We start from the raw sequence: 27,765 nt of genomic DNA on the forward strand, positions 1-27,765 counted from the left end.
TTACAATCATAAATTGATAACATGAGTTGACAATCAATAGTTGCAAACTTGCAATAGTAACAAATAGTAACAAAACCAAGAACATTAATGGGTTAGCCCATGGGCCAATTTCATTTCATAACCAAATCATAAGAAGGGCCTGACCTGACCCGGCCCAGGACGAAAGATTGATTGTAATCCAACTCGACCAAAAGCAATGAACCGACTTGAATGGTTATTGTTGCAAACTAAACATTGCTTCATATTAAATAACTTGGTGATAGCAAACTTGAACCCGAAATAACCCGTCATGACTCGATTTCTTATAAACTTGAAATATTCTGACCCGAACTTATCAGCCCCAAAGCCGATCCGGTTGACCGGTTTATCAGCTCTAACGAGTAAAAAAAAAAAAAAAAAAAGCCAAACTAGAAGGCATTTTTTCCGAACTTAATTTCAGTTCACTTCAAATAAGTCGGTTTCGATCGGAAGAACCGAACCTACTTATAGTTGCTAACAAAGCCCGGATAAAATGCTTGGAGTGAATTTCACAAATACAATTTGTGATAGACAATATCCGTTACAAGCTTATAACGAGTGAAATAAAATTCAATTGGATAAAGACGAGCTTATGGCGGAATAGAATTCAATTGAATAAAGACGAGTTTGTGACGGGTCAAATAAAATTCAATTCCTCCCAAACTTTGCAAAGTGCAAACCATTGCTTTCAAACACTGTTCACACTCCCGAGTTCTGACGCTTTCCAACGTTCGTTCTAAAGCGCCGGTAACTGTTACCAACGCCAGAAAAAGTAGCAACGATGGCGGAATTAAAGAAAAGGAAACTTGAAGAGGTTGATAATAGTGACGTTTCTGAAGAAACGTTGCGTTCTTTGCTTGAACCTCTCGCTAAACCCCAGCTAATTGATCTTCTTGCCAAATTGTATGCCTTTTTTCTGTTACAATTTTCGTTGTTATTGTATTTGTTAATTTATTGTTATTCTTTAATGGGTATGTTTCATATTGCTGTTTGTTGTTAATTTGTTAGAGCTATTGAACTATTTATCGTGTGAGGCGGTCTTGCACAAGTTTATTGTAAAACGGGTCTTTTGGTAACTAGTTTTTACATTTAGGGGTTGGTTGTGTTCTCGGTATTTGAGCTCCATTCTACTGAGGATAATTGAGCTAATAATTACATCTTTTTATGGTGGATTGCAAGTTTTAAGGTTTTCCGAGTTTGTAAATAAGTGAGTAATAGCTGTCTGATGGTCATGTTCGTTTGTAGAGTTGCATGCAATGTAAGTGTTGTTTTGGGTTCTCTACTGCACCAATCGTAGGATAGTTTGGATTTAATGTTGTTATTGTTGGCGAGGAATTCTATAATTTCGCATTTTTGAGGTGTGCGTTCACCCATGGACGGTTCTAAAGGATGATTCATGTCAGCCGGCCCCAAATCATTTTGGGATTAAGACTCTGATGTTGTTGTTGAGGAAGAAGAAGAACTCTGCTTGCTATTTCGGAAAAGCTGAAAGCAAGAACCATTGATGCTCTCTTTAGAGTTTACAGTCTTAGACCATACTTATTGTGATGAGGTTGATTGAATGGTGTAATTGACATGGATAGAGTTGTTCATTGGTTGTTCTGCCTATAGGATCTGGCATAGTAAACCCACCAAAAAAAACCGTTTATGAACAATGGATTGTTAAAAGTTAAGGTACAGCTGATGAACCGTCTCCAAATTGTTAACCCGCTTGTCCATGGAACGCATGATGCACGTTGGGTCTGACTTAAGCTCGTATCTGATCACCTCTCTATATAAGGTGATGCAAGTAATGCATGTAAAAATAAAGTAGGAGGCAACGGCGGGGATCAATGGAGGAAGGAGATGAAGAAAGGGTAATAGTTATCCATAAAGGAGATAGTAGTTACAGGTTACAGTCTCTTATCGAAGTACAATTCCCCACCACCCCTTTATCCTCCCTTGCGTCTTCCTCACTAACATTATTCCTTTTCTTTTCTATTTTGAATTTAATTACCACTGTAATGGTTGCCTCCAATCCTAGTGAGCCTTTACTGTTGTTTCCTAGGGCTCACTCTTGTTCTATTTCATGCACGTGATTTGCGAGAAGGCTCATGGACTTAAGGTGTCTGTTTCAGTTAAATTTGCAATATTAAATGAAATTGGTTAGTTTGATTACTTATTGTGATTGTCACACCTCTTATTGTCACTTGGTTTCTGGTGGAGTGCGAGAGCACCGAGTGTGATAGTATGAGGCTATGAGCAATCGTGCTTATCCTGTTGATGCATGTTCAAATGGTTTTAAGTATATACGGAGTACAAGACAACAACATCGACTACTATTCCTTATTCTATTTAGTTGATGTACAGTTACGAAAATGTTATTGGTTTATGTTTCTCAACTTTTTGTAATGGCGTGGGTAGACAGTAGACTATAGAGGTTGTTTGGCGGAGGTCAATTGATTTGCACTATATTGAATCAAAGATTTGTTGGGTCTTGAGAAAGACAACACTCTTAACTTTAAATGTACCTCTAAATCTCTCCGGCATGGGTTCCCAAAACCTAAAACTATTATGTGTTATCTATCTCCGTTCTCTTGCCCTTCCCCCTCTATTAACTCCTGCGATTAACGCTCATCAGATCGCTTTTGCTTACATAAAGATTGCTTTTCCTTACATAATCTATAAATTGAAATTTAGCAAACAACAATAGGGATAACACATACTATCTTTTCTTAATGACTTTATAAGTTTACTGTGTTCATATACTACTATACTCCCTCCGCTCCGGTCAATAGTTATCTATTGCTTTTGGCACAAAGATCAAGGGAAGGAAGATGAATGATTTTTTACCACACAAAACACATTAACTCCGTTTGCACATGGAAGATGACCCACAAAAACTTGTCAAAAATGGAAATAGATTACTACTGAATAATACACCCAGAACAGAAGTAGATAACTTCTCACCGAGATGAGGGAGTAATAGTTACTGATATTTGAGGTTAGTGACACCAAGAGTAAGTCATTTATTACCTTCCCCTTAGTTAAGCCATTTGTCGGAGCTCTAGAGTAAGGAATTGACTTGTGCAATTTTGTGTTAGCTTCTACTCCTAATCAAATGTTAAATATTGTTCATATTTTAACATCGTCTTAATCAAATTCTTTTGTTTATACGCTTTTTATATCAAATGTTAAATATTTGTTCTGCTAATTCCTTCCATAGTGACTTCTAGACTATAATGTTAATACCAGTAAAGGAGCATTCTTATTTTTCGTGAGTTTGTGTTGTGTGCAATGTATTAACTTCATGCATGTGTGTGCTTGCCTGCATGTTGTGGCATGAAGGGGGTCCAAATATTCTTATATAGCTGAAGAGATTATGAATACTGCAAGTGGTGATCGTGTACACAGAAGGCTATTTGTTCGTGGGTTGGCATGGAACACTTCCTCGGAAAAATTGTGTGCTGTGAGTGCGTGCTTGTCTGCTGATTGGTTTTGCTTGTTTGTCTGTGACTATGCCTATTGTTTAAAGAGAAATTTGCAATTTTTTTTGTAGCACTTTTGTATATCACATTCATGGATTATTACGCTTTTTCTTTGGTTGAACTATAAAATTTCGTTCTACTGCCAGGCTTTTGAAGTTCATGGAGAAATTGAGGAAGGTGCTGTGATCCATGACAAAATCACTGGAATTTGTCGTGGTTTTGGTTTTATTACTTACAAAAACATAAAGTCAGCTCAAGAGGCTCTTCGAGAATCAAGCAAGTTGATTGATGTGAGTTTCCTTTTCAGTCTACGCTGTCTGCACTTTAGCTTTATTTTTGTATTTGTAGTCTGTAGATTTCCCAATGGGATGGTCCGCGAGAATGATTTAAAACTTCAAAGAAATTTCTCTGGGTTGCTAAAAACACTTGACTTGAAGGATCATAGGAACGACGATAATATCAGTAGTTGTCTAGCAATTTACTCTTTTATGCATTTTGTAAGAAGCCCCTGTCGAAGCATATCTTTGTGCAAGCAGCTTATATAACTCGAAATATTTATTGTAGAGCTTTATTCTGTGTAATTTGGAGCAAAATCTGCGAACATGCCCATAAGATAAACTTGCCTGTGATTTTGATCCTTCGGTGGATTGTTGCGGGGTGAAATGAAATATCTATTTTTACTGGTGTTTGTATGTTACTTTTTCTACTCGATAGAAGGTTTACTTCGGCTCTAACCCATCACTGCCAATACTTACTGCAGGGTCGTTTAGCGGTGTGCAACCTAGCTTGTGAAGGAATTAGTAGTGCAACCATCACCCCTGATCAAGCACAGAGGAAACTCTATATTGGGGGCTTGTCACCGGAAACAACAACTGAGATTTTGCTCAGTTTTTTCAGCAGACATGGTGAGCTGCTAGAAGGTTCAGTTGCATATGATAAAGACACAAACAGTTGTCGGTAATAGCCATTTTCATTCCTGTTTTGCTTTCTTTATAGCTCTTATATAAGCGTTCCCGTGTAATGATTGATGCTTTTCTAACCTGTATGTGTAGTGGCTTTGGGTTTGTTACGTACAAGACGCTGGAGGCTACAAAAAAGGCCCTTAATGATACAGAAAGAATCCTAGGGGTATGTGATTTTAGACATTTCCTTTCACTGCTTTATTGATTTGTGTGCTTCATAAAGCTGCCTCTTTAAAAATGGCCATAGCTGCAGCCGTAATCAATTTTAATTTGTTTGTGTTGTTAATACAGGCCATAATGGTAAAAACGTGTACTTCCAATTTCGAGAAAATCATAAAAGAAGTTTGAAAGAAGATAGGAAAAAAATAGGTGAAAACAAATTATAGAAAAGTAAAAATAAAATAAGACAATTACCATCATCGGCATGAATTCAATCCATCCATTGCGGTCTCTTAATGCCATATTTTCTCTTTCAAGTAGACCTATATCGCTTTCAATCATGTTTTTTTTTTTTTGGGTCTTCCATACCCCTAACAATCTTCGCACTTCCCCTCCTAACCAGTGTCCACCTCAAACTTAACAATTCTTATTTTCTATAGAGGTAGACGGAGAGAGTGCAGTGATATGGTTTCACAGTCGGAAGAAAGTTGATGAATTAATGTAGTCATATGTTTGATAGGTAATGGGGAGATATAGTCTGAGGCTCGGTAGGTGACGGGGGAGTATTTTGGTGCCATGCTTGCAATCAATAGATTTGCTGGCCTCATTGTTTAGAAACAGTTTTGACCTACCCCGTATTTTGTCCCGTCTCAACCTGTATTGACCCCACCCAGCTCGCATCTTGTGCTTGGGCCCATGTTATGCACTTACGCCTTCATGTGTTGTAGCTAGGAACTCAATGAGCTTTCTTTATCACTTACAGGGCTGCAACATTACAGTAAAGTATGCTGATAAGAAAAGCAGAACAACACCCAATCAGCAACCCCAAGCCCCAGTTTTAGTCACGAGTCCCATGGTTGCACCACCCCCTTTGGTGAGCACAAGAAACATGAAGTCAGCTCAAGAGGCTCTTGAATCATCAAGCAAGTATATTGATGTGAGTTTCAATTTCAGTTTACACCGTCTGTGAACTCTGCACTTTAGCTTTATTTTTGCTTTTGTAGATTTCCCAACAGGGATGGTCTCATGGTTCACGAGCATGATTTAAAACTTCAAAGAAATTTCTCTGGGTATCTAATAACACGTTACTTGAAGGTTCATAGGAAATACAATAGTATCAGTAGCTGTCCAGCAATTTATTCTTTTCTGCAATTTGTAAGAAGCCCCTGTTGAAGCATATCTTTGTGCAAACCGCTTATATAACTCGAAATATTTACCGTAGTACTTTATTCACTGTAATTTAGAGCAAATTCTGCGAAGATAATCATAAGATAAACTTGACTGTGCAGGGTGAAATGAATTATTTATATTTAGTCGTGCTTGTATATTACTTTCTACAATCGATAGAAGGTTTACATCCGCTCTTCTCATCACTGGCAATACTTACTGCAGGGTCGTTTAACGGAGTGTAACCTAGCTTGTGAAGGTTTAAGTAGTGCAAACATCACCCCTGATCAAGCACAGAGGAAACTCTATATTGGGGGCTTGTCACCGGAAACGACGACTGAGATTTTGCTCAGTTTTTTCAGGAGACATGGTGAGATTGTAGAAGGTTCAGTTTTATACGACAAAGACACAAACAGATCTCGGTAATAGCCATTTTCATTTCTTTTTGCTTTCTTTATATCGCTTATGTGAGCATACCCGCGTAATGATTGATGCTTTTTTAACCCGTACGAGTAGTTGCTTTGGGTTTGTTACGTACAAGACGTTGGAGGCAACAAAGAAGGCCCTTGATGATACAGACAGAATTCTAGGGGTATGTGATTTTGGATATTTCCTTTCATTGCTTTATTGATTTATGTGATCCATAAGGTTGCCTCTTTAAAAATGGCCATAGCTGCAGCAGGTCATCAATTTTAATTTGTTTATGTGATTGTTAATACAGGCCAAAATGGTAAGAACGCGTACTTCCGATTTCGAGAAAATCATAAAAAGAAGTTTGAAAGAACATGGGAAAAACGAATAGGAGAAAACAAATTATGGAAAAGTAAAAATTAAATAAGACATATACCATCATCCACATGAATTCAATCGATCCGTTGCGGTCTCTTAATGCCGTATTTTCTTCTTTCAAGTAGACGTATATCGCTTTCAATCATGTTTTTTTTTTTTTTTTTTGAGTCTTCCATACCCCTAACAACCTTCGCACTTCCTCTCCTAACCAGTGTCCACCTCAAACTTCACAATTCTTATATTAGAAGTAGAGGGTGAGAAATAAAGGGAGACTGTGCTGCAGTAATATGGTTTCAAGTCGGAAGGCAGTGAGAAAGTTGATGGCTTGATGTAGTCATAGGTTTGATAGGTAATGGGGAGATATAGTCTGAGGCTTGGTAGGTGACGGGGGAGTATTTTTGGTGCCACGCTCGCAATCAATAGATTGCCGGCCTCAATGTTTAGAAACAGTTTTGTCCTACCCTTTATTTCGTCCCGTCTCAACCTGTATTTACCCCACCCAGCTCGATCTTGTGCTCAGGCCCATGCTATTCACTTACGCCTTCATGTGTTATAGCTAGGAACTCAAGGAGCTTTCTTTATCACTTACAGGGCTGCAACATCACAGTAAAGTATGCTGATACGAAAAGCAAAACAACACCCAATCAGCAACCTCAAGCACCAGTTTTAGTCACGAGTCCCATGGTTGCACCACCCCCTCTGGTGAGCACAAGAAACATGAAGTCAGCTCAAGAGGCTCTTGGAGCATCAAGCAAGTATATTGATGTGAGTTTCCATTTCAGTTTACGCCGTCTGCGAACTCTTTACTTTAGCTTTGTTTTTGCTTTCGTAGATTTCCCAACAGGGATGGTCCACGAGCATGATTTAAAACTTCAAAAGAAATTTCTCTGGGTTTCTAATAATACGTCGATTGAAGGATCATAAGAAGTACAATAGTATCAGTTGCTGTCAAGCAATTTACTCTTTTCTGCAATTTGTGAGAAGCCCCTGTTGAAGCATATCGTTGTGCAAATTGGTTATATAACTTGAAATATTTATCGTAGAACTTTATTCACTGTAATTTAGAGCAAATTCTGCGAAGATACTCATAAGATAAACTTGACTGTGGTTTTGATCCTTCGGCGGATGGTTGCAGGGTGAAATGAATTATTTATTTTTACTCGTGCTTGTATTTTACTTTCTACACTCGATAGAAGGTTTACATCCGCTCTTCCCATCACTGACAATACTTACTGCAGGGTCGTTTAACGGAGTGCAACCTAGCTTGTGAAGGTTTAAGTAGTGCAAACATCACCCCTGATCCTGCACAGAGGAAACTCTATATTTGGGGCTTGTCTCCTGAAACGACGACTGAGATGTTCCTCAGTTTTTTCAGCAGACATGGTGAGATTGTAGAGGGTTCAGTTGTATATGACAAAAACACAAACAGATCTCGGTAATAACCATTTTCGTTTCCTTAAATCTCTTATGTGAGCATACCCACGTAATGATTGATGCTTTTCTAACCTGTATGAGTAGTGGCTTTGGGTTTGTTACGTACAAGATGTTGGAGGCGACAAAGAAGGCCCTTGATGATACAGACAGAATTCTAGGGGTATGTGATTTTGGATATTTCCTTTCATTGCTTTATTCATTTATGCGATCCATAAGGTTGCCTCTTTAAAAATGGCCATGGCTGCAGTTGTAATCAATTTTAATTTGTCTGTGTTGTTAATACAGGCCAAAATGGTCGAGAAAATCATAAAAGAAGTTTGAAAGAACAGTGGAAAAAATTAAAAAAATAGGTGAAAACAAATTATGGAAAAGTTAAAATAAAACAAGACAAATGCCATATTTTGTTTGTGATCCATCCGTATGAATTCAATCCATCCATTGCGGTCTCTTAATGCCATATTTTCTTCTTTCAAGTAGACCTATATCGCTTTCAATCATGTTTTTATTTATTTTTTTGGGTCTTTCATACGCCTAACAATCTTCGCACTTCCACTCTTAACCAGTGTCCACCTCAAACTTCACAATTCTTAGATTCTATAGAAGTAGAGGGTGAGAAATAAAGGGAGACGGTGCTGCAGTGATATGGTTTCACAGTTGAAAGACAGTGAGAAAGTTGATGACTTGATGTAGTCATAGGTTTGATAGGTAAAGGGGAGATATAGTCTGAGACTCTGAGGCTCAGTAGGTGAAAGGGGAGTATTTTTTGGTGCCATACTTGCAATCAATAGATTGCTGGCCTCATTGTTTAGAAACCGTTTTGTCCTACCCTGTGTTTTGTCCCGTTATCTTGTGCTCAGGCCCATGTTATGCACTTATGCCTTCTTGTGTTATTGCTAGGAACTCAATGAGATTTCTTTATCACTTACAGGGCCGCAACATCCTAGTAAAGTATGCTGATACGAAAAGCAGAACAACACCCAATCAGCAACCTCAAGCACCTGTTTTAGTCACGAGTCCCATGGTTGCACCACCCCCTCTGGTGAACCCATACCCACAACCTGAAGCACCTGTTTTAGTCACGACTCCCATGGTTACACCACCCCCTCTGGTGAACCCATACCCACAACCTCAAGCACCTGTTTTAGTCACGAGTCCCATGGTTACACCACCCCCTCTGGTGAAACCATACCCACAACCTCAAGCACTTGTTTTAGTCACGAGTCCCATGGTTACACCACCCCCTCTGGTGAACCCATTTCCACAACCTGGGCCAGCAGAAGGCCAACCTGTCCGGTTGAGCTCATATTATACCTATTCCCAATCAGTCTCATCATATCCTTCTGCAACGTCCTATGCTAGCCCTCCAATAGCGTCTACGCCAGCACCATACGCACCACCACCTCAGTTTACTTATTTGCCATGCCTCCCGACCCTCCCAAGCAATACTGAATTGAAATACCTGTAAATGGGCCAATGAGGATGCCTAGTTACTCATATATCATGTGGTTTATATCTGTATTGGTGTGCGGTGTTCCCCTGATGATCAAGCAATTACGAAGTGTTAAATGTTTTTGAAGGATGGTAAGGTTTTAGGAGGGTTTAGGGATAGGTCTTATGAACCCTGCAATATAAAATCATGCTTGTTAATCTAAAACACTCTCTTAATTTGTTTTATCTAATAAATTTGTTTTATTCAATACTAGTCGGCCAATACAAGTAGAAGATTAGGTTTTCTTTTGTTTGCAATTTATATCTTACGCTCACTCGACGACTGCAACGAGAACTGTAATTCCAACATGGATGTATGTTTAAATGTGTGAAAGTATTTTACGAATATTTTTTATGGTTTTTGCTTGAACTGAAGTCCTCCAGCATAACGTCCATGTTCAAATGTTCTGTACTTACCAAATTATCTATTCTGCTAAGTTTCACAGCTCTAAATTAAGGCTGCCAAAGAGTTCCGTAACTGCAACTGCTATTTAGTAGTCATGCTATCTAGGGAATCAGCCTTAGTCGCGCTCCCTAGACCCGGTCCTTTGGATTCAGAAACAAATCCGATCCAAAGATCTCGAGTATGTTTCAGTTTTGGGTCGCTGTTCAATTTTCTCTAGTCTCAAGCTCGTCGTTTTTAGGGGAACACTTGGCCAGATTGTCTGCACTGCAGGTTATGTTTCCTAGCTAGTCTCATATCAAGGCTCCCAAGGTAAATGGTTTACGTATTAGCCATCTATAGTATCGTAGAGAATGAGTGTCGAGTACCTCACCTACTTGCATGTGTTTACATAATAGTTTACCTTTGGTTGGGTCCATTCCATCTAACAGTTCGCGCTTTCTTGTACGACAGTCATTGGAGAAGAAATCGCAATTCAATGCATCTCTTACGATGACAAGAGTTGCGATAGCTTTCAGATTATTGGTGTAAAAAGTGGTAGTAAGCTGTTAGTATTTGGTGAGATGAGATGCATAATATGATGTTTGCATATTAGGTCATAAGCTGGTAACTAAATCATTTATTATGATGCTGTTTATGTATGCAAAATGAAGTAGGAACTTCACTATGTCATGCTACCATCAATCTTCTACTTTCTCCATGTGCCAATCATTGTTGTTTCAACTCCCTTTTGATAACTTGTTTCTTGCTAATCACGGTACTTCGACTCAGCTACAAGTGTTGCACCCAAACACGGTGTGCATAGGAGTGTCTCACACGGCCGTTTTTTATCTTTGATGTAAAAGGAAGTGTCAAGCTTGTATATTGTCTAGACGGTTTGTTTCAAATGATGATTCATGTCAGTCGACCCCAAATCATTTTGAGACTTTGGCTCTGTTGTTGTTGTTGTAAAATAAGTGTCGAGGTGTCGTGTCATGTCTAGGTATTGGAGTGTCGTACAATTGATATATGAATATATGATGTTGAAGTGAAGGGTCGGAGTTAGATAGCTTGTATGCCAGAGTTGCTAACTTTGCTATGAATGATTGTATTTTCGTGTGTCGTAAGCTCCAGCTTGCATTTTCGTGTGTCGTAAGCTCCAGCTTGCAATTGCTTCATCTGAAGCTGGTTTCTTTGAATCATTTGACAGCTTAGCAAGAAAGTGATGAAATATGAGGTCTTGTGTAGTACTACATGAGCAAACTTTCTACCGAATCCCGTCACTCGAAATTTCGTGCTCATCGGTTAGGTGATTGTATTAAATCTGACCTATGATATACCGTATCACGATTACTCTGTCAATGTTCTGTAAATGTTATTGTACTCGTATTTTGCGTCAAGACGTGACAGCTAAAATAGTCGCGATTTATCGTGATTACTCCGTAAAGGTTTTACGGCTGCTGGATTGATCTACATGCCTCATCATTAATGCTATCTCCACACCATATTCACACGGAACGAATTTAGAATGAAGTTCTGATTCCTCCATTCTGCCTTTAACCCCATTACAAAACATGAATATTACTGTAGCATATACCGAGTATTTAGCAGGAATGCTTAGGTAAGGTCCTCCAAATATACCAGGAAACTCCTGGCAGGAAATCTGATGCGCAACCATGGTATCTGTATCTCGGCAATATTTATTGGGTTGGCCGTTGGCGGACTGGCGGTAATGGTCGTTGAGTCGCTACATTTTGCTAAAGACTCGGTTGGATTGACGGTAAATGTTACCGGGTATTAATAGTTTGCCCTCGCATCCCTGTTAGCCAATTTTTTAACGTCCGCTCAGTGCAATAATTTTCCGACTTTTCTTATCTGTGTTTGAGTTCATTATTCCGGATCAATTTTAGAGTTGAATTCGGCCTGCTTAGCCGAGAACCGGTGATATGAAAATTATATTTTGTAAATATAAACGGTTTTAGCTCGTATTATTTCCAGTTCTCCATGTAGATTAGGTTAAATACTTAAATTAATGGTCGTATCTGTGTCAGACACTCGATACTCAGTTAAGGCGATGACACCTCAACACTTCATTTTAAGTCAAAATATGCATATTTTTCATTAAAATGGCTGAGGGGTCCAACACTTAAACATGCACCAGTATCGGACACTTCTAAACGAGTCTGAGCAGCGCAACATAGGTCGTAGACAATAAATTTGAGACGGAATCGGAGATAGTGCCAATTGTCTTTGTCGAACAATCAGAAAAACATCATTATAAACATACACCAGCTTTTTCAGAATTCATGTCTTCATGAAAATTTGCTTTTACCTGAACATGACAGATGAAGTTCTTCAAGTTTCTCTAATGTATACTCAGTAAATTCTCAGGTTAAAACAGGTAAACACAGATGGACATTGAAGGGTTGCCATCATTGTTTGCCTTTTAATGATGTCAGTTAAATAATTTTAACTGCTGAGAAGTTACTTTCTTGGTGCATAAAATGTCAGTAGTGCAATATGGCATGCTCCAAAGTGGCTTACAACATTGTTTAAAGTGAATGTGATGTTGATACTGTTGTGCTATTCTGTACTGTAAATCCCATGGGATTGAGAATATGGTTTTTAAGATTAGGAGATTGAATTATTGTTTTAAAGGATCAATGCATTTTCCTTTTCGAAAGCTAGCGGGTTAATAACTCGACCGGCGGGGTTACAATGTCGAAAGTATCGATCATAGGGTGCTCATGAATGAGGCTAAAATGTGTGTTGGACTGTGCCTTGAATTTGTTAGTTTTCATTATGAAAGAGTAGCATGGGGTTATCTTCGCCTTACATATCCTAGCAGTTTTGTATATCATAATTACATCTATTCTGTTTTCGGAATCTGTAACTCCTCAATATCAATGCATTTTACTTTTCAAAAGCCAGTGGGTTAGTAACTCGACCGGCAGGGTTACAATGTCGAAAGTATTGATCATAGGGTGCTCATGAATAAGGCTAAAATGCGTGTTGAACTATGCCTTGAATTTGTTAGTTGTCATCACGAAAGACATCCCGAATAATCTGTTTACCAGGTCTAGTTTTTACCCCTAGTTAGTAGTTATCAGATACTAAAGTTGATTACTCCGTATAACTTTCACCATTTAATCAAAACCGAGAGAATTTACTTGTAAGAGAATAACTCGATTTATTATAACTTTAGAACATAGTCAGTAAAATGATATTGGCAATCTATGATGGTGATTGATTATTCTATACGAATATTTAAGTAACAAATAAAGTTAGTTTCAAAATTGGAAAATACAATTCAATCAAGGTAACTTTAGTAAATAGTCTAAAGTCATGTTTGGTGGTTCTCTGCAATATTTCATGTTCTATAAATATTCTTTTGTTTACACTTTGTTCTTTGATTCCTTTTGCTTCCTTTGATCATAATATCAAGAGGCCCCATGCATCATCGTTTATCATGTACTTCATGCAATTTCACTGATAGTTCAGTCTATGTGGTGATTCAAATTTGTTTAACACGAAATATCCGTCTTAAATCTCAAGACGGGTCAAATATAAACCAAATAGCATGATAAGTTAGAAAATATCAAAAGTTTTCTCTCTATTATATATCACCGTGCTGATACTTAGATTTGCTTTATCTATAAAACGAATATTCCATCTTAAACAAGACCTGTCGGAGTTTATATATTGTACAAAGGTTTTTTCTATCTTATATTATATTCCCTGGAATTTTGCTTGTCATGTACGCACCAATTATACTATTTTCATGTCTCTCTCGTTTAATTTACTTGCCTTGTACGTATATTGATACTCGTGAGACGGTCACAGGCTTGTGACGTCTCACAAGTCACAACTATTTTGAATAATGTTAGAAAGAAGAGGAGTTTGTGAAACGTTGCAAGCTTGTGACCGTCATAAGTAAGAATAGCTGCCGTTAGACCTAGCAAAAGCAACGAGCTAGGCGGCTAGCCCGGCCCGACCTGCCTCATGGGCCACAATCAGCCACCCTATATACGGGCCGGACCCAGGTTCTATTTTTTGAGCCCAACCCACCATTTTAGGCAAAATTAAAAAAAAAATTAAAAAAAAATAAACAGGCCGCCGGCCCGCCTAAGACCGACCACGGGCCGGGTCTGGGTAACATCCCCCAGCATGCCCCTTTTACGGGCCGGTTAAGGGCTTAGTAGGTTGAGCCCGGCCTGACCTGTGGTCGGCTCTACATGTCACTCACATATTCTTGTTTAAGACGAACATATCCGTCTTAAACAATAAAATGGGTCAAATAGATTGATAAGATAAAAAAAACATAATGCTTACGGAAGGACAAATTTTTGTCTCATCTATCTATATGGAATAGTATCCCGTTTTATAGTTAAGACGAACATGACCGTCTTGAGGGAGACCAACTGAAAACTGTTGCACCTGGTGTAATACGGAGTAATATTACAGAATAATTATAAAATGATGAAAACTAGAGAAGTATTGAAATTAGAAAATGTTGATGAAAACCGTGCGTGACTAACTTTCGCTGAACACGGAGAGCATCAGGGGGCGGCAGAGAGGATTGGGAATGTTACTTGGCCACTTCCTAAACAACATTCACTATCATCCAACTAATTAATCTTCTTATGATGATAACAATGATTTTACTGCCTTTATAATTAACCAAAGCGTCTTGCTTGAAGACCTCTCACAAAAAGGGAGAGGGGACAAGGTGGGGGCACTCCCATGTGCTTCCCCACTCACCTCTCATGGGTATTTTGTGAGAGGAAACGGTATCCGTCACAAGTTTGTGACGGATATCGCCGTCTTCAATGAGATTTTGTGATAATTCACGGACTTTTAACTATTATGACGGAACTAGGATTTATAGTTATGTAAGGATAAACATATTGAAATTTTTGAAACTTGATTTTGTAATAGGACTTTGGTCCTGTTTTTTTAGACTGAAATTATATTGAATTTTCTGAACAGAATTGACCTAATTTATTCACTACCGTGACAGAACTAGGATTTATAGTTACAAGGACAGAAGTTGAAAATTTCAATGATTTGATTTCGTAATGTGATGAGTGATGACATTGGTCCTGTTTTTTTGAGCGGAGTTTATCTTAAATTTTCTGAACTGAACTGTCTGAACTTGCTGAAATTGAAATTAAGCACAAAAGAACGACATCTTAATCCATATCGGAAAGCTTTTGAGCATATAGATAAGTACATGTAACATCAATCAATTTTTTTTTTTTGTCAAAACATCAATCATCTTTCATCTTATTCGTGTGATGAATTGAAATTTGAAAGGAACACAAACGGATATGGTTGATGGAAGAAAGATTGGATATAGCATCTAGTTTAATTTATGGATTTTATTGGTAGGAATTACTACAAATTCATGTTTATCCCTTCCACACTAACAACTACGTATGTACTTTGTGTCTTTGTCTTTGAAATTTCTTTTGTAGTTTCTTGAGTAATAATTTATTAATTCTAATTGTGTCCTCTAATCCTCTTTCGGTTGCCTAAATTTTTTTACAAAGACACTTATCATTCAGTTTTATTTTCAAAAATTTAATCACTAAATGATACGGATTACGGAGTACTCCGCAACAAACAATATTATTCTCTGATTTTGTAATATGACGAAATAATCAAAATTACTTATGTATTGTTTTATCGTATGAAGTAGTGAAGTAACATCAGTTTAATTTATTCCTTTGTTCCGAATACATGAATTACTGTGATATAATTTGAACTTTCAAGTTTAGGATTTTTTGTTTTGTCGTCGTTGTTGTGCTTTATTAATATTTTACTTAAAACAATAGAATGACCATGTTCTTTTCGGCTGAAAGAAGCTGAATTAAACGGAACTGAATGGAGCTAAGCTGAACTGAGTAGAGCTGAAGTAAAAGTTAATTTGTTAAGACATGTGCTGAACTGAACTGAATGAAGCTGAGTTAAACTGAACTGAATAGAGCTGGCGTAAATTGAAATGCACTGAAATTAAGCAAGAAAGAAGAAGGTGTAAATAGATAGTGTAAATACGCTAAAAACCTGGTAGAATTAAAATATGGGTTTTTCTAACGTGTGCCCTAAGGGCACACATTAATAACCCATTTATGGTAAGATTAACAACAAATTCACATGAGATACTCAAGTAGATTCTCATTTTTACCATATTTAATGAGAATATGTTGTTAATCTTATCATATATGGATTATTAATGTGTGCCCTTAGAGCACACGTTAGAAAAACCCTTAATATTTGTATTGCCTAAAAAGGCTATTTATGTAGGTAACTCAAATGAAAATAGTGTCAACGTGAGTTTCAACAAGTCTCACGTAAGACCGTTTTATACTTACAGTGAATACAGTCAAACGAATGTTATGAAATTTCAACATTCGTTAAAGCTCATTGTCGATTAGCTGTATACACCGCTACTTGTACATATATAACGGTTTTAAATAAGAATTAACACCATCGACACTATGAAATAAAACAAGAATTATTGGTACTATGGTACAAATAACTTGGTATATATCCCTCTCAAGAAGAGTAGGTAACAGCTAGCTTAGGAATGTTATATCACAAAGATGTTATAAAGATTTCATATGCCTAACACGGTCTAATTTGACGGTCAATACGTCCCTTTTATTACATTAATCCCAAGCACAAAAGTTTCATAAACATAGTTCGCGTGCTAATCACTTCTAAATCTTACGATTAATTTTAAATACATACTTTTATGAGACATTTATTTAATGACCTAAAAAGTTGCAAAATTATCGGTCAGATGATTACCAACGATGCTGCGGAAAAACATACAATAAAGTTCCTAAAGATAAGTTTATTATTAGTCCTTATTTTATAATGAAAGACATAAACTCCTATTAGTGTACCCGTATATTCATTTTAACCGCTAATCCTAACTTTTGTGATCTCTTTCAAACTATGTCATAGAACTATGGGAGGCTAGTAAGAGGTCGGCTCAATCTCGAGTCGGAGTTAGAGGTGGCAATCAGCTGGTGAGTTGGGTTAGGTTTGGGTCGGGTCAATCTTACTCTTTTGAGTCGAGTTGGGTCATTTTCAGGTCATCAATTGATGTACCAGTTCGAGGCGGGTTTAGGTCGAATCATTAGCAATTAACTAGCAAGTCTAGTTATTTTATCGCAATCCAACCGTTTTTATATCAGTTTGTTTAGTTTCTGGCCATTATTTGGTTTATTTACTTCGTTATTGAGTTAAATATACCAAACTAAACATTAAGGCGCTTTCATTTGAGTCATCAATTTAATCAAGTCCAATGGTCAATATTAGGTTAGATTCATATCAGGTCACGTTTGGGTTCATGTCACTGATCATCGGGTCATATCAGGTATCCGATCGCAACGGGTCGTATTAGCTTGGTTTCGGGTTGCTACTTTTTCGGGTTTCGGTCAGGTTTGTCGGGCCGGGCCGGGTGAAGTTTCCCAACTCTAGTCAAAGCATTTTAAAAGAATTTTTTCTCCTAATCTGTAATTAGTTTTGTCGTGTCTACGGAGTATTTCGTATCAAGTTGGTTCACGTAGAATTGAGGTTCATTCGAATTTGGTTTTTTGAACACACATTCGGTTCAATCGATTTAATTTAGATTGAAAAATGTTTTATACCTCTAGTAAATCACCTCAGAGTAACGATTAAGGATACATATATTTCAAATCAGACTACAAATTAGGCTTGTTTTTTTGGTATAAAGACTAGTACTCCATACAAGTTAGGTTCAGATCAGGTTAAATACACACTACACGCTAGTACACTACATTAGCAAAATAATAATAATAATAATAATAATAATAATAAAATAAATAATAATAATAATAATAATAATAATAATAATAATAATAATCTTATTAGTGAAGATAAGACATGCAAATTAAAACAGAAGAGAAGAGCATAGGGGAGACATGCAATTTGTCATTACATAAGATGGAAAGATTAAGATCGGCGAGGAATCGGGCAGATTTAGCTCATCGAGTATTGGCTCAGGCGTATTAAGAGGCGGGAGACTCGCTTCCTACTAATAATACTATCCTAATTCCTACACCCCTCACACTACGTCAATTACTGTCCTCTCTCCCATTTTCTTCGTTAACCAATGCTTTGAGAATATGTTACCCCTTCAAGATTCTTTGTTGGAACATGTACTTTTTACCCTCATTTTTTGGATCTCATTATCTTTTCTAATTAATAATGTCTTACATATAGACCAGGTAAACGGGTCGAATTCGTATCGGGTCATTCTGAATTTGCCGGAGCTTGGGTCGGATAAGGTCGGGTTATTTTCAGGCCAGTTATTATCAAGTTATTTATGGATAATAATCAATTTGCGATAATAAACATTCATATCGGGTCATTCTGAGTTTGCCGGAGCTTGGGTCGGATTCGTATTGGGTTCGTCCAGGTTTGCCGGAGACCGGAGTTCGGTTGGGGTCATTCGAGCTCGGGTTATTTTCAGGATGACTATTAAAATGTTATTTATGGATAATAATCAGTTTGCAACAATAAATATTTGGATTGGGTTATATTGGGTTTGGACAATTCCAGTTCGGGTCAAACTCGAATCTTGAGTTCGGGTGCCAGGAAAGGTTATTCGGGTCAGGGTCAATATTGTCAGGTCTACTTACACTATAAAACGGTCCACCTATAGATAAATTAGACCCAGTAAACGGGTCGTAACCGGGTCAGGTCAATTCGGACCGGGTTATTTCAGGTTTGGAAAAATTTAGGGTCAAATCAGGTCAGATTGGCTCGTTTCGAGTTAGGGTCATTTACGGATATGTTATTATCAAGTTTTTTTGGGAGGGATAATGGTCACTTTGCAATAATAAACATTCAGGTCAGGTCAATTTGAGTTACATGTCATGCTCGGCTCATTAGTTCGCACTACAAAAAGAATTGAAACAGGCGACCGATTTTGGCGACTAAAATCAGTCGCCAAAATCAATTTGGCGACTGATTTCAGTCGCCAAACATCAGTCGCAGACCTTAGTCGCCTTTTCTAACTTTGGCGACTAATGACGGTCGCTAAATTTGGCGACTGACAAATCAGTCGCCAAATGATAAAAATAGCGACTGAAATAGTAGTCGCCAAATTAGCGACTGATTTTAGGTAGTCGCCAAATTGGCGACTGAAATGTAGTCGCCAAATGTGGAATCAGTCGCCCACATTTGGGTGACGTAGCCTATATCACTGAGCAAATTTGGCGACTGAATAAGGTTTTGGCGACTGAATTTCAGTCGCCATTTTGGCGACTACCCCTAATCAGTCGCCATCTGCAGTAATACAAATAAAAATTAACACAAATAATGATAAATGAAAATTATACGGACTTCTAAATTTTAATTATTTACTCTTGAGGAATACAAAATTATACCAATTTAATCATACTCATCATCGTCGTCGTCGTCGTCGTCCTCCTCCTCATCCTCATCCTCATCATCGTCATCATCATCATCATAATCATCTTCATCTCCAAACCCCTCGTCCTTCCTTCTCCTTTTCTCCTCCTCACCTCCTCTTCCCCCCTCCTCTCCTCCTCTTCTTCCATTCTCTCCTCCTCCTCCTCATCCTCCCCCGGCAGTCTCTCTTCCACATCATAATATTCTTCCTCTTCCATGTCTTCACCATCTTTATTCTCATGCTCATAGTTGATTTCATCGGGTGGAGACAAAAGTGTTTCATTTGAAACGTTTTCTTCTTGGAAAAAAGTTGTATCAACTTGTGACCGTGCCTTTGTCTTAAAGATTGCACACCACGCATTTTGATTTCTATCATTTGTTGTGCTTGGATAAGTAGCAAAATACACTTGATGAGCCTGATGTGTAAGTATAAATGGATCATACTTAGAGTATGTTCTAGTACGATTCGCTTCTACAAGCTTGTATTGTTCATGTACTCTCATTCCAAATACGAATTATCCTTCCAATCAACCTTGAATAAGACAGTTTTATAAGCTCGGTCACATCCATTATAACTAATTTCAAAGATATCTTCAACTATACCATAGTATTCGTTGTCATCAAGAGAAGAAATAGTAACCCCCGAATTGCACCTAGCCTTACCTTTACCGTGGTTGAATGTTTGAAAATTAAACCCATTAACCGAGTATCGATTCCACGTTCTTACCATTTTTGAAGGACCAAAAGCCAAACTTCTTATCAAATCATCTTAACAAATGGCATATTAAACTCACATTTCAAGGTAACTAGCCTAGAAGCGGCTTGTAACAATGTCATTCTGCTTCATTAATATAAGGGTTTTTCTGAGACTTTTAACATGTCAATAAAGGCTTTTGCTTGTGGGTGTGGCGGTTGTTCTTCAGAAATGGTTGTATGGTCATCACTTTTAAAAATAGTGGAATCCATAGCATCAACAACCATCTCTCTATATGGGTTCTCATCATTTTGTATTTGATGGGTGTGAGTTTGTTCATGAATTGGAGAATATGCTTCTCCATGTGAAATCCAATTGTAATAATTTGGCTTAAACCCGTTTATAATGAGATGTTCTTCTACTACAATGTCAAGCTGGTATTTCAGGTTTTTGCATTTGGCACAAGGACACCTAAGTTTTTTGTCTACCAAGTCATATTCATCTTGTTGTTTAGCAAATTCAATAAACTCGCTAGCACCCTTTATAAATCTACTGGTAGGACGTCTTTTCTTATTGGAATGGTTTAATCTTCCTTCATACATCCATGAACGTTCCAATCTCTTCATTTTAATCTAAAGAAGACCCCACAATAATTTAAACATTTTTAAAAAATAACAATAATATTACATACAATAAACATTATACTCCAAATTATACAATAAACATATGAAAACAATATATAAATATTGTCAATAAGTAATCCATCTTCGAATGGGGTCCTTATCACTCCAACCTAAACCCGTCAATGTACGTTTCAAGTCACTAGCAAACACACTTGTAATTTATTAGAGGAAAAAATTCGGCAGCAATTCCCTTCAGTTCTCCAAATACACATCTATGTAGAATAACTAATTACTCCACATATACATGTATTCGGAGAACATTAAAGGGATCGCCACCAAACTCATTCCTCATTAATAAATCACAAGTACGTGTTTACTACCTAAATGACTTGAAACGTACAAAGACAGTCCCAAAATGGGGACTATTCAAGAATTAATCCTAATGAGTAATTCTTGAACGGGTACTAAGTCAACATCAAATCAAACAACAACACAATCAAGTACTAAATTAATTAAGTCAATCAATAGCACAATTCAACCACATAATAAAGGTTTCTATCCTAAAGTCCGTAGCATAATTTGAACTAAAATTAGTAAATTTAAAAGGTAACTGGTAAGAGGAGGTTACCTAATCAAGTAAAAGCAAAAATCAAAAGAAAACAAGAAGCAACAGCTACCGCGGTGACAACCCTGAAAAGAGAAAAGAAAAATAAAAAAAATAAGGTTATTCAACCTCAATTCATCAATAACATGAATTATCAAACTAAATTTATCAAAATCAAGTTCTAAAGAAGGTTTCACTTAGCTAATAGCTAATTTCTCTTAATCCAAAAGACGGTTCCACTTAGCTAATTCCATTAATGCAAAAGACGGTTCCACTTAGCTTAATATTAATAATAATACGACGGTTTCACTTAACTTAGTAATAATAATAATAATAATAATAATAATTAAGACGGTTCCACTTAGCTTAATACTAATGATAATGAGACGGTTTCACTTAGCTACCAACACCAAACACCACCCCACGACCCACCCCAACCACGCCCACCACGGCCGATCGCCGGCCGACCGCCACCCACCAAACCACCCCCACCCATAACCCTAAACCAAGACAAAAACCCCCTTAATCATTCCCTTTTAATTGAAACACAAATTAAACTAAATCTAACTACAAATTAAACTAAATCTAACTACAAATTAAACTAAATCTAACTACAAATTAATCAAACATACTAACTACAAATAAATCTAACCAACTAACCACAAATTAATCAAACTAACTACAAATTAATCTAACAAATTAAACTAATTAAACTGAAATTAAACAAAAACAACTAACCTAATTGAAGAGGGTGGATGTGGCGGTGGAAATGGCGGTGGAAGGGTGGTTGTGTGGTGTTGTTCGTTGGTTGTGTCGTCGCCGCTGTTTCGTCGCTCTCCCTTTTTTTTTTTTTTCGTAAAGAGTAAAGTAGGAGAGACGCTGGTTTCTATTAAAAATTTTGGCGACTGAAATTCATTTTGGCGACTGAATTTCAGTCGCCAAATTGGCGACTACCCACTAATCAGTCGCCAAATTTAAAACCTCGGTCGCCACGTTTGATTCCCTTTTTAAAAAAGACAGTCGCCAGATTGGCGACTGATTTCAGTCGCCAATTTGAAAATCAGTCGCCAATTTGGCGACTACATCTATCAGTCGCCAAATTTCGGTCGCCTGTTTTAGTTTTTCTTGTAGTGTCGGATTTCGAGTCGGGTCACTGGGACAGGTCAATCTTACCCAGTCTAGTGATAAATGAGAATTTAGCCAATAAAAGGATCGTCTTACGTTCTAAGATTGTCATGTTGTATGATTTATGTTATTTGTTAGATAAAATTCATTTTATTCATCACTTTTGTACTTTCTATCTAGTTTTTCGAATTGATTACTTATATTATTATTGTCGTGCTTTTTTGTGTAGGAGTGTATAATTTGGATTTATTTATTGCCACTTGCTAGTGAATTAGTGATTGTCCTTGTTGATTTGATTAAAATGAGGAAACAAATATACCAGTCAGTTTACTGTTTGTTTGGATCATGTAACGAATTGCATAGAATAATTATCACCCCGTTTCTACACGTTCAATACTTGCTAGTTACGAGTAATAATAACATCTATGTAGGCATGTAGCTGCCCTAATCGATTACTCAATGAGGCCGGTTGGTGCATACAACTTCTATCACAAGGGCATTTGGGTGGAGTCGAGCTTGATTCGTCCGATTCGAGTTAGAAGGAATGATCCGAGTCACACCTTATTCACCCACTCGTAAGTATTGGCCAAAAATAGCTCGATTAAAAGTGACTCATATTTTAAACGTTCTTGTAACCAGACCACAAAATAACTCATCAGCTCAAGTCAAATTGAAGCGATAGTATACGCCTACTCAATGTGCCTTCATTTCAATCTTGGCTCGACTCTATTCGAGTTTATTTCGACCACTCATTGTTCGAGGGAAATTTTTTAGGCTGTTGTGGCGGGATAAGATGGCGCGGGTCAATGTGGGATTGAATGAAATTCGAGCTGCAATACTATTGATTAATTTTTAACAGAATGCATATACATTCATATATTTTCTATAGAAAAACATATATAGAAAAAACATATCCAACTGATTCGATGAGTTTAAATGATTATATTTCGGTAAGATGGTTTCAAATAAAAACTAGTTCAAATTCATGACTCATGAGTGTGATTTTATTAAAGTATGCATGTTTTCAATTCATATTTTATTTAAATCAGGTTAATTGAGGTGTATGGTAAGTTAAAGTTACTTATTTTGAATTTTTCATCAAATATCATATCAAATTTATTGCAGTTATTTGTTTTTTTGGGGATCAAGTTTCATTTGTTAAGTTTATTAATACTCATACACGAAATAACTTGACTTGAAGCGTCCGTATTTGAAATGTCTTGGTCATGTTCATACTCAAACTAACCAAATCTAAGCCAACCTAACAACAAATCCAGATCAATTGACCCGTTTATCCAATCTTCGTAATCGAGTTAAACAAGAAGGTCCTTAAGTCAAAATTAAACCTCATTTAACTTAACTAGTGACCCAATTGACTCCTTAATACATAATTACATACATGCATGACTTGATGAATACTTTATAGTTTCAACTCCACTTATTTAGCATCGAAGACTTACCAATGTGTACTGAATTGAAGTTGTTAGCATGACTTGGTCTTTGTAGAGTTTTTAAGCAAGAATTGCATGTATGAAACGGCTGCGCATCAGCACGATACTAAATTACCAAAATACCCTCACTAGATTAAAATAAATCAACAAAACTGTAAAATCAAGTGTCACTGTGTCAGATCACTAAACAAGATCAAAGTACATAGCACTTTTTTTACTCCCTCTTGTTATAATTGCATTGGGATACGCTTTGCCTTTAATTACTGTCCTAAAACTTCAGCGTTACACCAAAGGAAACACAAATGGGTAACATTTATTGACATAATTAATGTTAACCAAGTTAAAATTTGTCTAATAGCTCCTATTTTTCCCGGTTGAAAGAAGCTAAATTGAATTGAGCTGAATATAATAGAATTGAATTGAACTGAATGAAGTTGAACTGAATTGAATAAAGTTAAACTGAACTGAAATGAGCCGAAATTGAGTCAGAAAGAACAGGGCCTAAGACCGCCTTAATACAGTTGATCTCATGTAAAACTGATGTTAGATATGGCACGGTATATATGATAATTACTATTGAAATTGTTAAATATGGGAGTAGGATGTATAATATCGAATAGGATTATGCAAGTCTTATTTGAGTTTAAGTCAAGTTTAAATGTTCTTGAAGAATTATTGGTTGGCTAACTAATTATTAATTCATTCATACATTTATTATAAGCAATACTTTTTTACTTATTTTCATTTTGTGGTAATCAAATAATGTAAAGTTTGTATTTAATGTCGATAAACCAGTCTCAACTTAACAGCTCATATTATAAATATGATCGAACTCATGAACATTTAGATCAACTAGTAAGGAATTTATTTTAGCTCAACCAGAGGTCTTGTGTTCAAGCCCTGGAAATACAACAATGTTAAAACTCATGACGGGGAACTTAATCAAATGGTCGACACCAAAATACTATAACTATGATCGAAGATAATAAAATTGGAATTTTAATATTCTCATATTCTGTTTCAAAATTTTCCACAAACTATTAACCGATAATCCGGTATCGTACTAATGTTAGACTTAGACGTAACACAATCTAATCTAGCTATTATTCTATACTTCTAATAGATAAGTATAAACTTTCAAAATATATAAGAATCTAATGTACATGTCACCCTCAATATCAAAACAAAGTTGGAGGGAAAATTAAAATTAAAAAATAAAAACACAAAGGTAGAAAAGTGGATATGTACAATACCTCATACAATAAAGCAACTCCCAACCAAAATTAAATTAAATTAAAAATTATTACCAACATATTGGTAAACGAGACCCTTTATATATCTCATTTTGGACTAGTACCCCATAACACAAAAATATCATAAAAAAAACATAATAATATTATGGTTAATCCATCTCACCATAAAAACCCTCTTTCTTCTCTTCACATTTTCTTAACTATGAACAAAACATCTCCTACAACTTCTTCTACTTCTACTTCATCTTCTTCTTCATCTATTACTACAATGAAAATAAAATCCGTCATTCATAACCTAATATTTTCGCATATTTGTCGCATTATTCGAGCCCTATCCAAGGCCAAATCCGTCATCCTAGAGGTTTTCCGGGAGAACCAACTAATGTACTTAAAACAAAGCAAGAGAAAAAACAAATATCGAAAAAAAATACTATTCGGGTCATTTCGGCTTCATTATAATTGGTGTTCTTCTTCATCTCATGTTTTACCTATTCCTTCACCTATGTTTGAAGGTATTAGTACAAACCCTAATAGTAGTACAAGTCATATATACTATGATTCTACATGGAATTCAGTCTACTCGACTGATGACAAAAATCGCGGTCAAGACGATTGCAATGTTGGTGATGAAGATGATGCTAGTGAGCTCTCGAGTTATCTTCAATGGTTAGAGGAGAAAGGTGCAAAGCATGGAAATTTGAAAGATGGTGAAGAAAATAATAAAAATGAAATTGATAAGCTTGCTGATATGTTTATTGCTGATTGTCATGAGAAATTTAGGTTGGAAAAAATTGAGTCATATAGAAGATACCAAGAACTTATTGCTAGATTTATGTGAAGCATTTTAATAATTTTTTTTTTTAAAATATGCATTAAAAAATGCATAAATTGAGTGGTGGGGGTAGGGGGATTAGGGAAAAAATTTAGTTAATTAGCTTAATTATTTTAATTAAGCTTTTTTAGGGGGATTAATTAGAGGTTTTTTTCCCTAAGATAATTGGCTAATTTATGGTATATTAAGATGTTTTAAATTTGATCTTTTTATGTTTTTAAATTTTAATATTTTGTATGGAAAAGAATGGTATATGCAAGAAGAATTGTACATGGTATGGGATTGTGGAATATGAGAATATTTTGTGGGGATTAAAATAGGAGTTTGTGCAATTGTGCATTTCTTCTTATAAGTCTTTAATCTTTATGCATTCATTATGGGTGTAAAATGCTTGTCTACTACTAGTACATATGATCATCTAATAATCAACATAATGAGGGATTCTTTTCTCCTTGGTTTGTGGTTTAAATTCCGTCCAATTTTCTGTATAGAAAATGAGATAACGCTACTGTAATAATATAGAATTGCAGTATTACTTGTTCACATTTAAAATATAGGCACAATTAAAACTATTGACCCTACATGCATAAAGAATGTGAGAAGATGAATGTCGAGACTTGATGTCACCGGACACTGAGTCGGGCCCTAGCATCATGTCTGTATCATATGATCAACCTAAGTTTTAATTGATATTTGAAATTCTTATTTAATTATATTGCGTACGATCTTATAATAAGACGATGTATATATAAAAGAAATGCATGTTCGATATATCGCCCCAAAAGCGAGTTCATCTAACTTTCATATACTTACTAGCTATAACTATTTAGAGTATAATTGTAAGGTAATTTAGTAAAAATCATAAACCTTAACGTTCACTCAAACCGATTAACACGAATCAAAGAATAATTGGAGAATAAAAAACACTAGAAAAAGAATGTAAAAGTGTACGTTGTGATACTTGTAAATATCTACAAAAGATCAACTTACAAATCGTCAAATCAAAAGCAAACACAACAACTTTACTTTCATCAATTAAAGTAGTTAATAATCGTCATCATTAATTCATACATTATCTAATTAATTAATTCTTAATTAAGACTTTTGAAGGTTTAAGATTACTATGTATGTCTGACATGTGTATATCTTACCAAATTGTATTAATTGATTTGTGATATAATTAGATCTTGTTAACAAATCTCACTATCATCTAATTTATAGTTTATTATTTGTACTATGCCAAACTTTGGACGTTTAGTGTACGTGTTATATAATTATATGTGAGGTCTAACATTATTTCTAGAATTAATGTGCATGTACTATAGTCTATATATAACCTCGATTGCAAGTATACTAATTGTGGTAGATGCTTAAGTAATCTTGTTTAACATGTGATTTTGCTTAAGTAAGCTATCGACTTTCATGTTTTCTAACTCGATTTAGATATGAAATTATCTGTCATTACTTTAGAGGATCAATCTGACATGCTAAAAGTAAGATATTAAATCGTCGAAGTAAATGTTTTGTGTATCAGATCAGCCCCGTCTTTTTTATATATCTAAAATAATGGTGAAAAAGGTGCATGCCAATAATGAAAACATGTATATTTTGGATAATAATTCATACGTTCAACTCAAAACATAGATATCTATCAAAGCTCAATTACAAACTACATACAAGCTCCATTTGTATGCACCGTATAATCCTATGGTTGGAATCCCAGTATCGGTTTTATATTCAAACAGTGACCGTTAAAAACAGTGCAAAATCAAAATGTTTTCACAATTGTAACCCTTGTTTCCATGAGTTATAATAGAAGTACCGATTCAACCTGTCTTAACTTGTTGGTTAAGACAGAAGCATTGTG

At 36.1% G+C, this 27,765-nt stretch overlaps 2 protein-coding genes and 1 long non-coding RNA gene across 5 annotated transcripts; all 3 read left to right on the forward strand.

Annotated features, from left to right (window-relative positions):
* Positions 1-612: 612 nt before the first annotated feature.
* Positions 613-11,177, forward strand: LOC141642170 (uncharacterized). Of its 3 annotated transcripts, none has more exons than XM_074450883.1 (12): positions 613-921; positions 3,346-3,466; positions 3,632-3,775; positions 4,246-4,442; positions 4,538-4,613; positions 5,370-5,543; positions 5,999-6,195; positions 6,290-6,365; positions 7,154-7,327; positions 7,801-7,997; positions 8,081-8,156; positions 11,077-11,177. In XM_074450883.1, the coding sequence occupies exons 1-12, from the start codon at positions 800-802 to the stop codon at positions 11,122-11,124; spliced, it is 1,602 nt and encodes a 533-aa protein (XP_074306984.1). In that variant the 5' UTR covers positions 613-799; the 3' UTR covers positions 11,125-11,177. The 3 variants fall into 3 exon arrangements, with proteins under 3 accessions (XP_074306984.1, XP_074306983.1, XP_074306982.1); XM_074450882.1 differs by lacking the exon at positions 11,077-11,177 and adding an exon at positions 10,341-10,576; XM_074450881.1 differs by lacking the exon at positions 11,077-11,177 and adding an exon at positions 8,925-9,693.
* Positions 11,178-17,966: 6,789 nt separating this feature from the next.
* LOC141642186 (uncharacterized) lies at positions 17,967-22,714 on the forward strand. The gene is made up of 2 exons (XR_012543197.1): positions 17,967-18,793; positions 22,369-22,714. It is a non-coding gene; the product is annotated as an uncharacterized LOC141642186 (long non-coding RNA).
* A 2,446-nt stretch (positions 22,715-25,160) lies between these two features.
* On the forward strand, positions 25,161-26,228 carry LOC141642185 (uncharacterized). Its single transcript, XM_074450899.1, has one exon. The coding sequence runs from the start codon at positions 25,212-25,214 to the stop codon at positions 25,902-25,904; it is 693 nt and encodes a 230-aa protein (XP_074307000.1). The 5' UTR covers positions 25,161-25,211; the 3' UTR covers positions 25,905-26,228.
* Positions 26,229-27,765: the final 1,537 nt, after the last annotated feature.

Source organism: Silene latifolia, chromosome 2 (assembly GCF_048544455.1).
Source record: "Silene latifolia isolate original U9 population chromosome 2, ASM4854445v1, whole genome shotgun sequence".
Taxonomy (NCBI): domain Eukaryota; kingdom Viridiplantae; phylum Streptophyta; class Magnoliopsida; order Caryophyllales; family Caryophyllaceae; genus Silene; species Silene latifolia.